At 41.5% G+C, this 13,423-nt stretch overlaps 1 protein-coding gene across 1 annotated transcript in view; it reads left to right on the forward strand.

Moving 5' to 3' along the window:
- The window catches only part of LOC131886941 (glycerophosphocholine cholinephosphodiesterase ENPP6-like), a 22,681-nt gene extending 12,297 nt beyond the window's left edge, over window positions 1-10,384 (forward strand). The window contains exons 2-7 of the mRNA XM_059235410.1: window positions 2,312-2,530; window positions 5,805-6,152; window positions 6,284-6,425; window positions 7,798-7,935; window positions 8,303-8,816; window positions 8,896-10,384. Of these exons, the coding sequence (XP_059091393.1) occupies window positions 2,382-2,530; window positions 5,805-6,152; window positions 6,284-6,425; window positions 7,798-7,935; window positions 8,303-8,816; window positions 8,896-9,098 (1,494 nt within the window). The 5' untranslated portion in view covers window positions 2,312-2,381 and the 3' untranslated portion in view covers window positions 9,099-10,384. The remainder of the gene's footprint in view (window positions 1-2,311; window positions 2,531-5,804; window positions 6,153-6,283; window positions 6,426-7,797; window positions 7,936-8,302; window positions 8,817-8,895) is intronic.
- Window positions 10,385-13,423: the final 3,039 nt, after the last annotated feature.

Raw genomic sequence — 13,423 nt, forward strand, 5'->3', positions numbered from 1 at the left:
AACTGGATATGCTCATCGAACTTTCCATTATCTTGGAGGACTACACCTAAATCCTTCATGGATGAGACCTGCTCAATGTCCTTACCTTCATCATCTAATAGTGGAGTGTCTAATAGCGTCGATCCAAAGGTCATTGAGCGGAATTTCATTCCATTCAGTGCCATGTTGCTCGCAAATTCGAATGCATTGTTTTTTTTCCGTCTATACTTCGTAAACTGTTAAAGACATCAGTGAATGACATGAAATCAGCTGTTGATTCTGGGAAACTAGACATGGAACAAGTGCTTAACTCTAGGTTTTGGCTAATGTGTAATTTTTTGTCACTCCAAAACTCGACAGCTGAACTCACTTCCCTCATGGCTCCAATGTTTCGAAACTATGAAGTCAAAAATTTAAATCATCATAAATTATACTATGCAGTTCCATTTATCAAGTTGAGTACACTACCATCCTTATCATTTTCTCGGTTATCTATAATTTTTCAATATTGAACTTGAAACCGTAGCTCTAAAGGTCACTTTTCCACCAATTTTGGCAAGAAAGGACACTTGATGCATTTCCCGTCTCGATCCAGGTAAAACACCCAAGAGACGACTCTTTTCAGTACCCATTTTATGCATGCGAAACCGTGCTCTCTTGAAATAAAAACAAAACAGGACTCGATCCCAATTCCGATCCTTCTTTTCCCTCTTTAAGAAACGGACGGACAGAAGCAAACAACCAATTCAGGCCCATCAAAGTTTTCTTAGTAATTCTCGATGATAGATGACTGATTTTCTTTGCCATGGTCACGAATGTGCCCTCCTCCAACACAGTGTGCCTTCAGTAGTGAGCCTACTAGATAGATACATGACTATACCATGGACTTGTCTGAGCGTAATATTTGGGGGAGCTCGCTGGAAAGTTGGACGAGGAGACCTTCCTGTTCGATGTTTCCATGGCCGGGCCTCAAAAAGCAATGGTCTGTGAAAGATATGCGAAATAGGATGGAAGAAAAGCAAATTGTAAGGATCCTTTAGGCCTTGTTGGCCAACACTACAAACGTGTAGTAACCTGAGTAAAAGGTCGAGAAAAACTGTTTTCAGAATCTCCTATTTATCTTCTTCGAGGAGCAAAAATGTGTTTCTGCTGATTTGACAACAAAAAATAATAGAGCTTTCCAACAAGAGTAGATATGCAGAGGACAGTTCATACGTACTTTGTTGGACTTCAAGGCCAAATGTGGCATGAATGGATTGTTGAAGATCGTGTGTGGAGACACCATCTACTACGTACTACTACGGCCTTTTCGGAGCGCATGCCTTTTGAATTTATGAGCAAGGTTTCAACAAAGAAAAGCGATCGCACTCTTTTTTAAGGAAGCAGCTCGTAATGGTCCATATTTTCAGATCTCTGTTCGTTTCATACGAACTTGGTAGAGGTCGAGGAAATTCTGATATTTTGAAAAACCCAACCACCCGCACAATTTGGGAACGCAATGTTCAAAGTCTAATATTACCAGGATCTCGTAATTGGGAACTGGGAAGTCTAATCAAAACTTTTTTCATTGTGAAATATCTCGAAGACAGAATTTTTCTTTCGCTTGATCCTTTTGTGTTCCACTTGGGTGGTTTTTATGAAAGCCCAAGAGACTTGATTACAAAAGAGAGAATGACTGGCTATATATTCGACCAGGATGTGCACTGTATACGAATCTCAGATGCCTTACAAAGAGAAACAATTCAGGACATTTCCCAGGCAACTCAAAACACCACTGGGCACTTTTTGTTATTCCACCCACTAGAACAAAACCATCCACCATAAACTTTGTTCCCGATTTGAAGTAATGCTATTTTTTTGATGAATCCCTCTCTCCGCGAGTCTTTTCTACCTTTAAGAGCATCCAATCACAGACGAACAGGTGTAAATCCCTTGGAGATTAACTTGTTCCTGGCCTGTAGGAACCACGTGGTCAGTTCTCAGGGTATCATGAGGTCTTTAGATGGGATTAGTTCCAAACACCCAATGTTCCCTTCCATGATTCTAGGCAGATTCCCAAAAAGAAGAGAAGAGTGGAGAAGAGAAGAGAAGAAGAAGAAGGAGAAGGGTTCATAAATCTCTTTCTTCCCCAGGGAAGCTTAACGTGATTCATATCTTTTGTTGGAGGGTAGATAGAGCTCTGATAGGGTGATAACATGGAGGAACAGGAAGAAGGGTCAAACATGCTTTGCACAACCATTATTTTGTAACGAAGGACTCTCCACATAATGCTGAGTAAGGAACGGTATGCAGGGACATATCATCACTAACATACGAATTATTTCTATTTCAGTCCTGCCATACGGCCTCCGAGTATGAAGAGGTAGACGGAAGGACGGACTGATTTGGTGAGGCCATTCAGGATGAAAATCTTCGTTTCTCAGGTTCTCGCCCTCTTGTTTCCCTTGATCACTCAAATCTCGACAAATCCACAATCAGTCACTGATGGACAGGATCCATACTCGGACCGAAATAGACCCGATGATAAACTACTTGTGGTGGTTATAGATGGGTAAGTAAGATGGTAAGACAAACCTACTGTTATGGCTAAGAACGGTGTGTGTTGGTCGTAATGGAAAAGGAAAGCTTTGGTTGAAACAAGGCCAAAGTTTAAGGCAAGATCAGAAAGGTTAATGTATGGAAAGTTCAGTGTGTTCGTGCAAAGAACTGTGGTATGTGGTTTATAACAAGGAGAGTTTTTGTAACAGCGATCAAATTGTTCGTCTTTCAATTTTCCTGGCTGCAATTTCACATTATCGGATACCTTAAGGCCTTTGTAAACTAATGAAAGCACCAATTTTCCTCAATCATCACCTGAAATCGACGTGAATTAGCGCACTAAAGTCTGTACGCCCACTACAAATCACACGATCGAGTTAGTTGTTATCTATTCTATTGAAGAGCCATCTTGTTCCACTTTGATACATCTGTCAAGCCCAGCTCGCTTCGTTAATGTGTACTGTCTGTAGCTGTGAAAGACATTGGACCATGTGTATACCAGTGTTCCATTGTGCGTTTGTACGTAGACGCCAAGGAGCAAAGTTTTTTGCCGCTTGCCCATTTGTCTCCTTGAATATGCTTGAAACTATTGCTCTCACAACTACCCGAGGACTAGTCTTCTACCACAGGCACTTTATCTTGATTGAGAGGGATTTGGTGAAAAAAGGAGCCTGCGAGTGCTTCTGTGCTTGTGTGTGAGTCACACAAAGCCTAAGAATGCCCCACAGATGTCGAGGGTTCCAAGTTCCCGGGCTCAAAGTTTTGAGCTAGTGTTGATGAGGTGCGAGAACAAGATGTTCTGACATGTTCCACTTTGTCTGCGCTTGGCCTTGTCCCTCTGTCTCTGGTTTCCAGCCTTGTAGAAAAGGAAAAGAGCTTCCGAATTGGAAGCAAAACTCGAATCCATGCCTACTTAGAAAACATGGAATCACGTTTCTTCTATGTATTCATGCAACGGTGGATATGTGTGAGCAAACAGCCTTGTTGCCCGACAGACCTTTGAGAGGGGGCCAAATTGAAAGTAAAAGTGCAAACCATGATCTTAATCCAAGATTTTCCATTTTCTGGTGAGGTGTTCCTCCATCCGTGGCGAGAGTGGGCTGGCCTCCAAATCCCACAAACTCAAAAAGTTGAGCGTAACTCAATTTTCGCGTTCCTCGAAGCCGTTCTTCTTCTTTTTCCACTTCGTCCTCATCTTTTCTCGTCCTTTCTACCCGTTTCTCTCTAAGCCCAAGGGTCCATTCTTGAAATAAACCTGGGCCAAAAGAAAACGGTTTGTTCCAATGAGAAAGAACAAAGATAGGCCAAATCATGAATATGTAATAAAATTCGGTTTCCCACTTTGAAGACTTTCAATCAATGCCATGGTCAATGATTGAACATTCACACTTGGTATTCAAGGTCACCAGAAACCCTAGGAACTTTTTGGTATCTGTGATCCCTGACCTATCGGTGATTGTGCCTGATATTCGACGAGTAAAAAGGGTGTAAATGAGCCACAAGCTCGACGATGCCTTGTTGTCCATCTCTTTCTCGTTGCTCTCACAGCAACCAAGTACATCATCCCAAGATCATTTCGTCTTCCATTATGCGGACCGCCTGGGAATTCCATAATGATGGTCGATGACAAACAAGAAACGTAGGATTATGACCTTGGTCGCCACGAGCCGTGCACTACGTACACTTTCTCTCTGGTTTTATCTGATTGTCATGATGGCAGGACATTTCAAGAATACCATCGAAAGTTGTCGAGGTCTATCCAATTCTCCTTCTACATAAAGAGGGAGATTTAGATCCTGAATCGACACATGATTGAGATTTCAGAGAGCCTTCCAACCAACCCTCTCTCAAGCAAAGGAGAGGAAGCTTACAACAGAACCGAGAAGATCCCCTTTTTTTCCTTTTTTGGTTCAAAGAAGGATTTCTGTCAAAAATGCCTTCAGAATTTCAATGACTTGGCTGTTCCTGCCAAAGCTGGGATTTTCCAGGTGAAGTGCTAAGTTTCGAATCTTAGCTCTGCCTTGAAATGTCCTCCCAATGAGTGCGCCAAAATGTATGAAGGTACTTCAAACAAGACTACTCCCCTCTCCTGGATAGATATTGGGGACCTGTTCCTCTGGATCCTCATCTTGATATCAAACCAGAAAATAGACAGCGACTTGTACAGAGTAATGCAGATAAAAACATGTTGTACGAGTAAGTTGGTCAATGCTCAATAACTCCAACAATACAAACATGAGATCCGGGAGCAAAGAGAGTCTCAATTGACACGCAATCGGCGCCAATCTTCTTGAAGATCACGACAAGGAAATTTTGGGAGCTCCCTCCATTTTTAATGTTACACCTTCAACCATACTACCACTCCTGAAAGGTCTGCTTATGGATAGTCAGGCCAAGGAACATCTTCTAGACCAGGAGGATCTTTAAGTTTTGTGGCAACTTTCAGTCGGCAGAAGTAATTGGCTGATGCATTTATGTAGAAGATCGCTTCATTCATGAATGCCAAAAGTATCAAAAGATAAGTCTGGGTTTCCAGAAATCACTTTTTTGCAATTCTGAATTTTGCTCAACATCTCAGCAGAATTTGCAGGGATCTTTTGGCTTCTTGATCAAAACGAGCAATCACTTGATCTGGCGAAGGAATGGTTACAACCTACAACGCAATGAATCTGTTGGCAGAGTCGAATCGTGCTCAAAGTGGTCGCTCGCTCGTTGGTCCACTTGCCTCGCGGTGGTCCCTATAATTGATTCACCCACAGACGACATAAATTGGATAGAAAATGGGGACCTCCTCAGTAAATATGCCGTGGAACCAGGCTAGCCTGGTCCAAGACTTGCCTATTGGAATTGGTCTTCTCTTTCGAGTTCCAAGGACTGGGTTCCATTCCACTTGGACCACGGTGATACACGTAAAACTGGTTCTTATCCATTCGAATGTACTGGGAGTACGCACATTTATCCCTTTTTAGTGAGCTTGTTCCACGTTGGCTGTTCGTTCATTACTCTTTTTACCCTCTCTATTTTCTTCGGCGGAACTCTTTCCATGCGTCAAGATAATGGATTTTGGTGGAAAGTGGTAAAAAAACGCTTGAAAAGAACTCCCCACTCAGCAGAACTTCATGACAACCTACTACTCCAGTTTTCCCCTTTCCCCCACAGCTCAATCCCAGCCTCTTTTAAAGCAGCCCCCGTCTTTCTTGAGCCTTTGGTCAAATTTTCTCGCTTGGATGAAACGAAGAATTACGAGTCGGAATAATAGATGTGGATGTGTTTTTGTTCCCTCACAGATTTAGATGGGATTACATCAGTCGGTTCACTCGGCGGAGTCGACAGGGCTTCCCGGGATTCGAAGAGTTCATTCGGGGCGGCGTTCAAAGCGAGTATCTCAAATCAGTGTTCCCTGCTGAATCGTTCCCATCTTGGCAAACCATCAGCACGGGCCTGTATCCGGAGAACCATGGGATTCTGGCCAACCAATTCTATGATACCACGGCTCGAGGTCCCAACCAAGCGAAGTTCTTCAATCACATTGATGAGCGAATGACTGGCGATGTAAGATGGTGGCACGATCCAGAGCCGATTTGGGCGACCGCACAAAAACAAGGGAAAGACTTTGTCACATTCCTTTGGAGCAGGTAAACACAGCCTTTATTTGTGTTGAGTAACATTATCATCATACCTATGGGAGGTAAACATTCTCTTGTAATAGGCCGCCTTGTTAGTCCAGGTATGTGCTACTTAAGTTCCAACGTCTTCTGTTTTACAGATGTGATGTCAAGTGGGATGATGTAAACCCAATCACGCCAAAGGTGTGTGAAAACGTTTACCACAAGGACAACTCTAAAACCCTTCACATCAATCTGGACATGGCTCTCATGGAGTTTCAAATGGGACGATCGGCAGCGTTGGTAAGAATGGGTTGAGACTCTAGCAGCTTCGGTCTTTGAAAGAACCTGGTCCAAAATGTTGGAAAGTGATTCATCCTAGCATCCACAGATGGTGACGGATACGTTCCATCTCCATGTACATAGTACATACGGTACATACTGTACAGACAATGTCGGAAGGCGAATGGCCTTCGCTGGATGGGACACCCTTGACAGGGGAATTGGAAAATCTTTGAACTTTTGTCATCATGTGAAATTGCACAAATCCCCCCTTCCTCATCACATCACACATCTTGGACCCAATACTGTTAAGCCCCTTTTCTCGTGAAGACCTCCAAAGTTTTGACATGTCCCCACTGCAGTGCGTGTGTGTACGTGAGTGCGTGAGAGGCTGAACGACACGAAGGATGGAGGAAGTGAGGCAAGCAAAGGCCACACAAAGGACAGGGAAGGCCTTCCTAGATGGCCTTTCAAATTGGCTTCCTCCGTTTGGTTCCCATTCAGTGGCAAGCCTCAAAAGGAGCATTCTTGTGGCGATAAAGGTCTCATGAAAGACCACCCTAGTCCTGCGGGTTCTGCTCTAAACTTTTTACAGCACTTCCAAGAGAGGATGACTGCAACGGGAAACTAAAGTAATTAGTCTAGTCAATGGTTTCTATTGAACCCCTATCGCGAAAGCATTGTCACGTTGTCTCGAGACCTCCTCTTTCCATCAAGAGTACGTATTAGTGAGCATTGGTAGTGGAAATGATGAAATCATCCAAGGTCAAGTTGGCAAAACCTTGTTGTTGCTTTTGCTCTTTGATCTGGCGCTCACTCAGGTCACTTTGTTTGCATCGTCCTTTTCTGAATGACCCAGGGACTAGTATGCTATACTTCACTGGGCCTTTATATGCTTAGGAAAAGGACACGATTGGCCTTTACCCTTGGGTTCTACCCACTGACACTCGGCAAGGCTCTGAATATTCATTTGAGAAAGCAACTTAGCATCATCATGCTACAAGAACAGACTTTCCAGCACTCTCAAGACCACTTGATAAATTCAGTCCGTCAACGGCAAACATAAACCGTTTTATGGTACGAATGTACAGCTCGACATAGTCGGGCTAAAATTCCTACATATGTACTCTCTTCTCTTGAATTTATGACCCTGTCCTTCCTCTCCAAAGAAAAGTTCCAGCAATACAGCATACTCTATGCTTGTTCAATACCAAACGGGCCAAAGAGACCAACAAAGTCAATCCTTGGTCCATTGTTGAACCAAGATGAGAAATCCCCCTCTTCGTCTAAAAAAGGCCTCAGATCCTTCGGGTGGCATTGGAGACTGGCTTCCCATGAAGCTTGTGCTCTTTTTTCCCTCTCTCTCAATCCTCATTTTATGCTCCTCTTCCAGATTTACGAAGATAGCTTGGGAAAAGCGGCAGAATCCTTCGGACCTTTGTCGAAAAATGTCGAAATGCAACTAAGGGCTCTTGACAAGAGTATTCAGAATTTCCTCGTCCGACTCCGAGAAGTGAGAATGGATCAGATCGTAAGTGAATCTATTCTGTCGTATTCCAGATCGCTCTCGGGCTTCTTTATGTAACTGGGAGAATTAGAAGTTGAAGTTGCTTGCGAAGTATTTGATTCCATTTCATGTATGATTGGATGACTGCTTCCCAACCAATAGGAATTCATTATGTGCAACGCCAAAGAAAGATGCACAAAAAGTTTCCTCTTTGACAAATAAATGCGCATCAAACCGACGTCCTTGGGGACACATTTATCTTTGGGACGAAAACGAGATGACAAGGCTCTAAGACTATTTTGCGTCGTTCGACAGAGAAAACGCTGAAATTTTACCCATCCTCATTGTATTTTCTCTGTTCCACTCAATAATATCTACTTTATCCCTACAGGTAAACGTGGTCATCTTGTCCGACCATGGGATGACCTACGGGTCTAACCCAATCCCGATGCATCATCCCCCCTCGTTCCCATTCAATACCGTAGAAGTGCGGCAAATTCGAATGAGCTACATCTTAAAATCAGTTCAACGCCTCATAAAAGTGACAGTGGGATCCGGGGCCTACATGCAGATCTATCCTAGGCAGGAGCGCTTCATTCCCGAGATCGTCGAGGCTCTCAGGGCCGAGTTGGATGGCAAGGGTGTGGATGTATACACACGTGACGAGATTCCGGATCATCTCCATTGGAGGGATAACGTGAACACCCCGCCCATTTTGATCTTGGCCAGACCGGGCGTGATTCTCTTACGAGCCGGCGGAAATCTTCAACGCCCCGCCTCCAGCCTTCAGTTGAACGGAGGTGGCTATGATTCCGCCCGCATCACGGAGCAAACGCAACAGGGCGTGTCTGGTTACGATCCAGAGGAAACAGACATGCGCGGCGTTTTCATGGCCAGAGGACCAGGTGAGAATATTATAGGAACCATAGAGGTTGTTTTTTAAAGTGCATATAACTGATGAGGAATGTTGTTCTTCATGGTCAGGTTTCCATGCAGACGGTCACACTTACGCTCCAATTGAGTTGGTGGATGTTTATCAGATGTTCTGCTTCTTGCTGAATATCGATCCTCAGTCCAACGATGGCGTGTGGGATCGGATTCGTGCAATGCTCAGAAATTCTTCCGCTCCAACCAATGCCAACTGGTCCATTTTACTCGCTGCTCTTTGGATACTTCTGAAGATGTGAATCCGTTGGCAACACTCTCGCAATTCTTCTTCCATCATCATCAGCATCAACATCATCAGCATCCACTTCAGCCAATTCGAATACAACTGCTTCAGTACTACTCCAATCTCCGGTTTTCCGAAAAAGTAATAATAAAAAAAGTGGGTCAGGATGTAGTTCCCTTTCGTCAAATTTGGCCGGGAACCCACTTCAAGAATCAAGAGGGTGCTATCTAAACAAAAATCTTCTCTCTGTCTCTCTTTGTCTCTTTGTCTCTTCCGATTCTTCCCATCAGCATCATCCTCATCATCCTCATCTTCAGCTAAGGTTTTCATTGACTTCATCCATGGCTTTCATAAGTAAAACTTTGGCTTTCGTTCTGGCCCCCACTAGCCATCGTCCTGGTCTTGCCAAAATAATTTTGGTTGTGACGCTAAGGTACTTGGAACAACTTGGAAACGCAAAAACTCAAAAACTAATGGAAACTTTTGTAACTACAAACAGAAATGGAAGCCTTTGCGGCTCAAATCTCGACAATGGAAGACGAAACAAACCATGTGATTGGGATTTTGCATGACTGCTTATCCCTCATGGAATCTCATCTCATGAGTGTATCTACATTTAGATATATTTGTAAATTGTGAACTTTTACCCTAAAGTGTGATTGTGATCAACCCTTAAACGTCAAGATTGCGCGACAACAGGTGTAAGTTAAGTCGTTGGCGCGAATCCTGTTCCACTTTGTGGGAAAAAAAATTAGTCAAACTAATAGGGCATCTGTCCATTGTGAATGAAATGTTGGAAGAGCGATACGAAAAAGAACGACTTAAAATAGATTTGAATGGTTCTATGATCCCTGTTTTCATATTCCATCATGTTTTCTGCTCCAAGTGTTAGAGCAACCTCGCTTTAATCATACCCTTTTATAACGTGCCCATTTGATTTTTTTTCATTGCATCCAAATAACTCGTTTCTTTACTAAGTAGTAGGATACATATTGTTGTCTATAAAGGGTCATCCTTGAATGTTACTCCATCGATGATTGTTTCAATAATGTGAGTCTACATGCATTATTCCAAACATATTTCCACCTCAGCAGTCTTTTTCCCATTTGTCATAATTGTATTCGTATCAACTTACTTAAAACCTCCACATCAACTATATCATTACAGAAACCACGGAATAAAACTTAATAGCAAATCAAACATCATCGCGAAAGTTTCAATATTCATGACAACGTAACCAAGGAGTTGATATGCTCGATAACTAATACTAAAAACTTGGTCCTTCAGAGAGTTATCCATCGGATCCGAATCCAATCAAATTTGGATGAGATAAAATAAGCATTTTCGGACCTAGATCAGATAGAGTGATTCCCTTACAGCTTAGGATTCGAACAGTATAGAAATTTAAGGAGATTTATTAGGTCTGATTCGGAGCAGGCACGAAAATTTTCGCATTCAAATATTTTTTTAAAAACTCAGAAACCTTTTAGTTAACGAATTTAGCAGAGCTCAATAACATCTTTTTAGCCAAATAACCACTACAAAATTGTTTTAAGCTTTAAATAATGTCAAAGTGGCCAAAAAATAGGGATCGCAAAGATAAGTCTCTTTAAATGTTACAAAAAGGCACAAAAAGATTGCTTTATGCAAAGTTTTGAAGCAAAGACTTTGTTCTTAAAAAAGTTTCGCTTTTGTTTTTTCACGTGCTCTTCTAACCGCTACAAGGAATGTAATCCCCAGTACTATTAAAATGAAAGGTTATAATTCGTCTATTTATTACCTTTCAATCTTTATATGATATTTGATCTACCAACGAGTTTGAGTTGGCAGACCGAGCTAGTCCTTGAATGTAGGGTTGATCTGGAATGATATCTAAAAAAAAATGTTCAAGTCTGATTTCAAAGATGCTACCCGATCAACAAGGCCTACGATTTAACCCAAAGTTCGATCAAAATCGATACTCCTTTGTTTTGCACAAGGTGACCAGACGAGGTGAGCTTTTCAGGCAGATTGAGTGATTTTAACCATTCCTTTCAGAAAAATCTCCGGCTAATCTTGATCTTGACGCTATTATGCAAAATATGGCACATCCAGAAACTAACATGTTGTTTCATTGAATGTGTTTAACACTAAAAGTAATTTGTGGCTTGCTCCTGTGCCCCTACAACAACAAATGCCATGTAAGTGAAAATGATACGACTATTTACAAGGAATTTGGCATGCAGAAGTCATGGGATTCATCTTGGGGTTGTTCTTGGCTTTCTGAGTCTTCATATGGCTAACTGATTCCAATCCAGAGTTTCCCAGAGTTGGCGAAATGGTCTCTGCCTTTGCATAACATTGACAGATGCAAATATTTAGCACCCCCATCCTCGGCAGGTGTTCAATGATATTTTTTCTTCATGTTTGAATGCTTCCAGAAAATATTTTGCCAGGCCAAAACATCAGAAAACGAAATTGAAAGGAAGAATTTGAATTTTTTTAAATCATTTTTTCCTAAGCCTGGGGAATAGTTACAAAATGAGGTCAAATATGAGGCAAAACTTCATGTGTTTTTCAAGAAATTATGTCATAGTTTAAATCCGCGTAAAAGGTCAAAATCTTAATTGAACCTGCAAACGAATGTTTTTAAAAACAGAAATATAAATCTTTAACAGGTAGTAGACAACGGGAAACTAATTGGCAGGACCCACGATCTACCGTAAACACAGCCGGAAGGTACTTGTAAAAAATCATGTTAAAACATCAAAAGTCCAACCTCTCTTTAAAAAACGACCAATTCACGGTTCAAGCACGTGGGGCTAATAGGGGATGTCAAGTAAAGGAAATGCAAGGAAAAATGTGGCGCGACACCCTGATTTTGGGCATTTTAGGGAGAGAGAACTGAGACAAACATCACAGTCCACTTGCACCATTTGCCCATTCAATTTTCAATAATCCAGTGATTTTGAGCAAGTTGTGTTACAGAACCCTAATAAATGAGCATGTTTGGTGTTAATCAGTGAACGCACTATCAAATTAACTCAATACCACAATGCTATATGCTTAGACAAGCATGTAAAAGGGAAAAAATGTCAAAATCCAATGCATGCACAGTGCGGTTTGGCTGGGCATGTTGTCTTTGATTTTACTTCATGAAATAACGTCAGTTGTCCATGAACGCGTTTACTTGACTAGCCCTATAGATCTATGCTAATTCACAACGGAAGGTCATAGAGGCATGCTCACCGAACCTCTTCAACCAGATTCTTGGGGGCTTTTTAAATTGATCAATAGCCGCAGTACTGCCAGATGTTGTGATTTATCACCAAACTGGTGATTTTAAAGGTAATTTTGGGACAAAATTTGGCGTCTGGTGATTGGTGATTTACGGCAAAAAGAACCTTGAAATCTGGTGATTTTGAAAATTCCAACAATGGTTGGCAAAAAAAGGAAGTATGCGAATTGACAATTGCCAAGAATTTTGGCCAATTTAAGGGAAAATGTGAAATTGAACATCCTGACTTTTTTTCACTTATTTTTTCGAAAAAAGTACATATAGGTATGAAATAGATTGCAAACATATTACCAACAGACTTCTTTATGTTTACCATCAATCTGAAATAGCTCGTTTATCATTGCAATTTTTAAGATTTACGATTTAAGAACTAATTTTAAGAACTCACTTTCCTTAACAAAATTGTTCTGCAAAACACTGGCAACGCTCTGGCTTTAAGTTGTTTTAGTTGATGAACTGAGATTTATCTTTTTCACAAAATATTAAGGATGTGCAAATGCTGATCAGTCTGGAAGGTAGCATGGACAAGGCAAGATCTGCTTGCTAGGGATAGCAGGTTCAAATCCTAATGCTGGAAAATATCATGATAAAAGTTTCCTTTTCATCTACGTGTTGCTTAATAGGGAAGGCAAAATCAGCCCTTACAACCTCCCGAACGTGTTGGTGCCTATGTTTTGAAAAAAAAATTGCATTTTTTTTTGCAAATTCGGTCGATTTTTTTCGTTCAAATTTGCTGTCAATAAAGATCATATTAATCTTCAAATTTTGGCAGGCCCTAAAAATAACAACAAAGCTCATGAGGTGATTGCATTTTAACATTTGGCTATTTTTCATTGGAGCCCAAAAAATCTGGTGATGAAACTGGTCATTTTTGGCAAAAGTTATGTGATGAACGATCCATTTCATCTGGCAGCACTGTCAATAGGGCTAATCAAGTAAACGCGTTCATGGACAACTGATGTTATTCAATGGAGTAAAATCAAAGACAACATGCCCAGCCAAACCGCACTGTGCATGCATTGGATTTTGACATTTTTTCCATTTTACATGCTTGTCATGGCAAT

The sequence above is a fragment of the Tigriopus californicus genome, chromosome 9 (assembly GCF_007210705.1).
Source record: "Tigriopus californicus strain San Diego chromosome 9, Tcal_SD_v2.1, whole genome shotgun sequence".
Taxonomy (NCBI): domain Eukaryota; kingdom Metazoa; phylum Arthropoda; class Copepoda; order Harpacticoida; family Harpacticidae; genus Tigriopus; species Tigriopus californicus.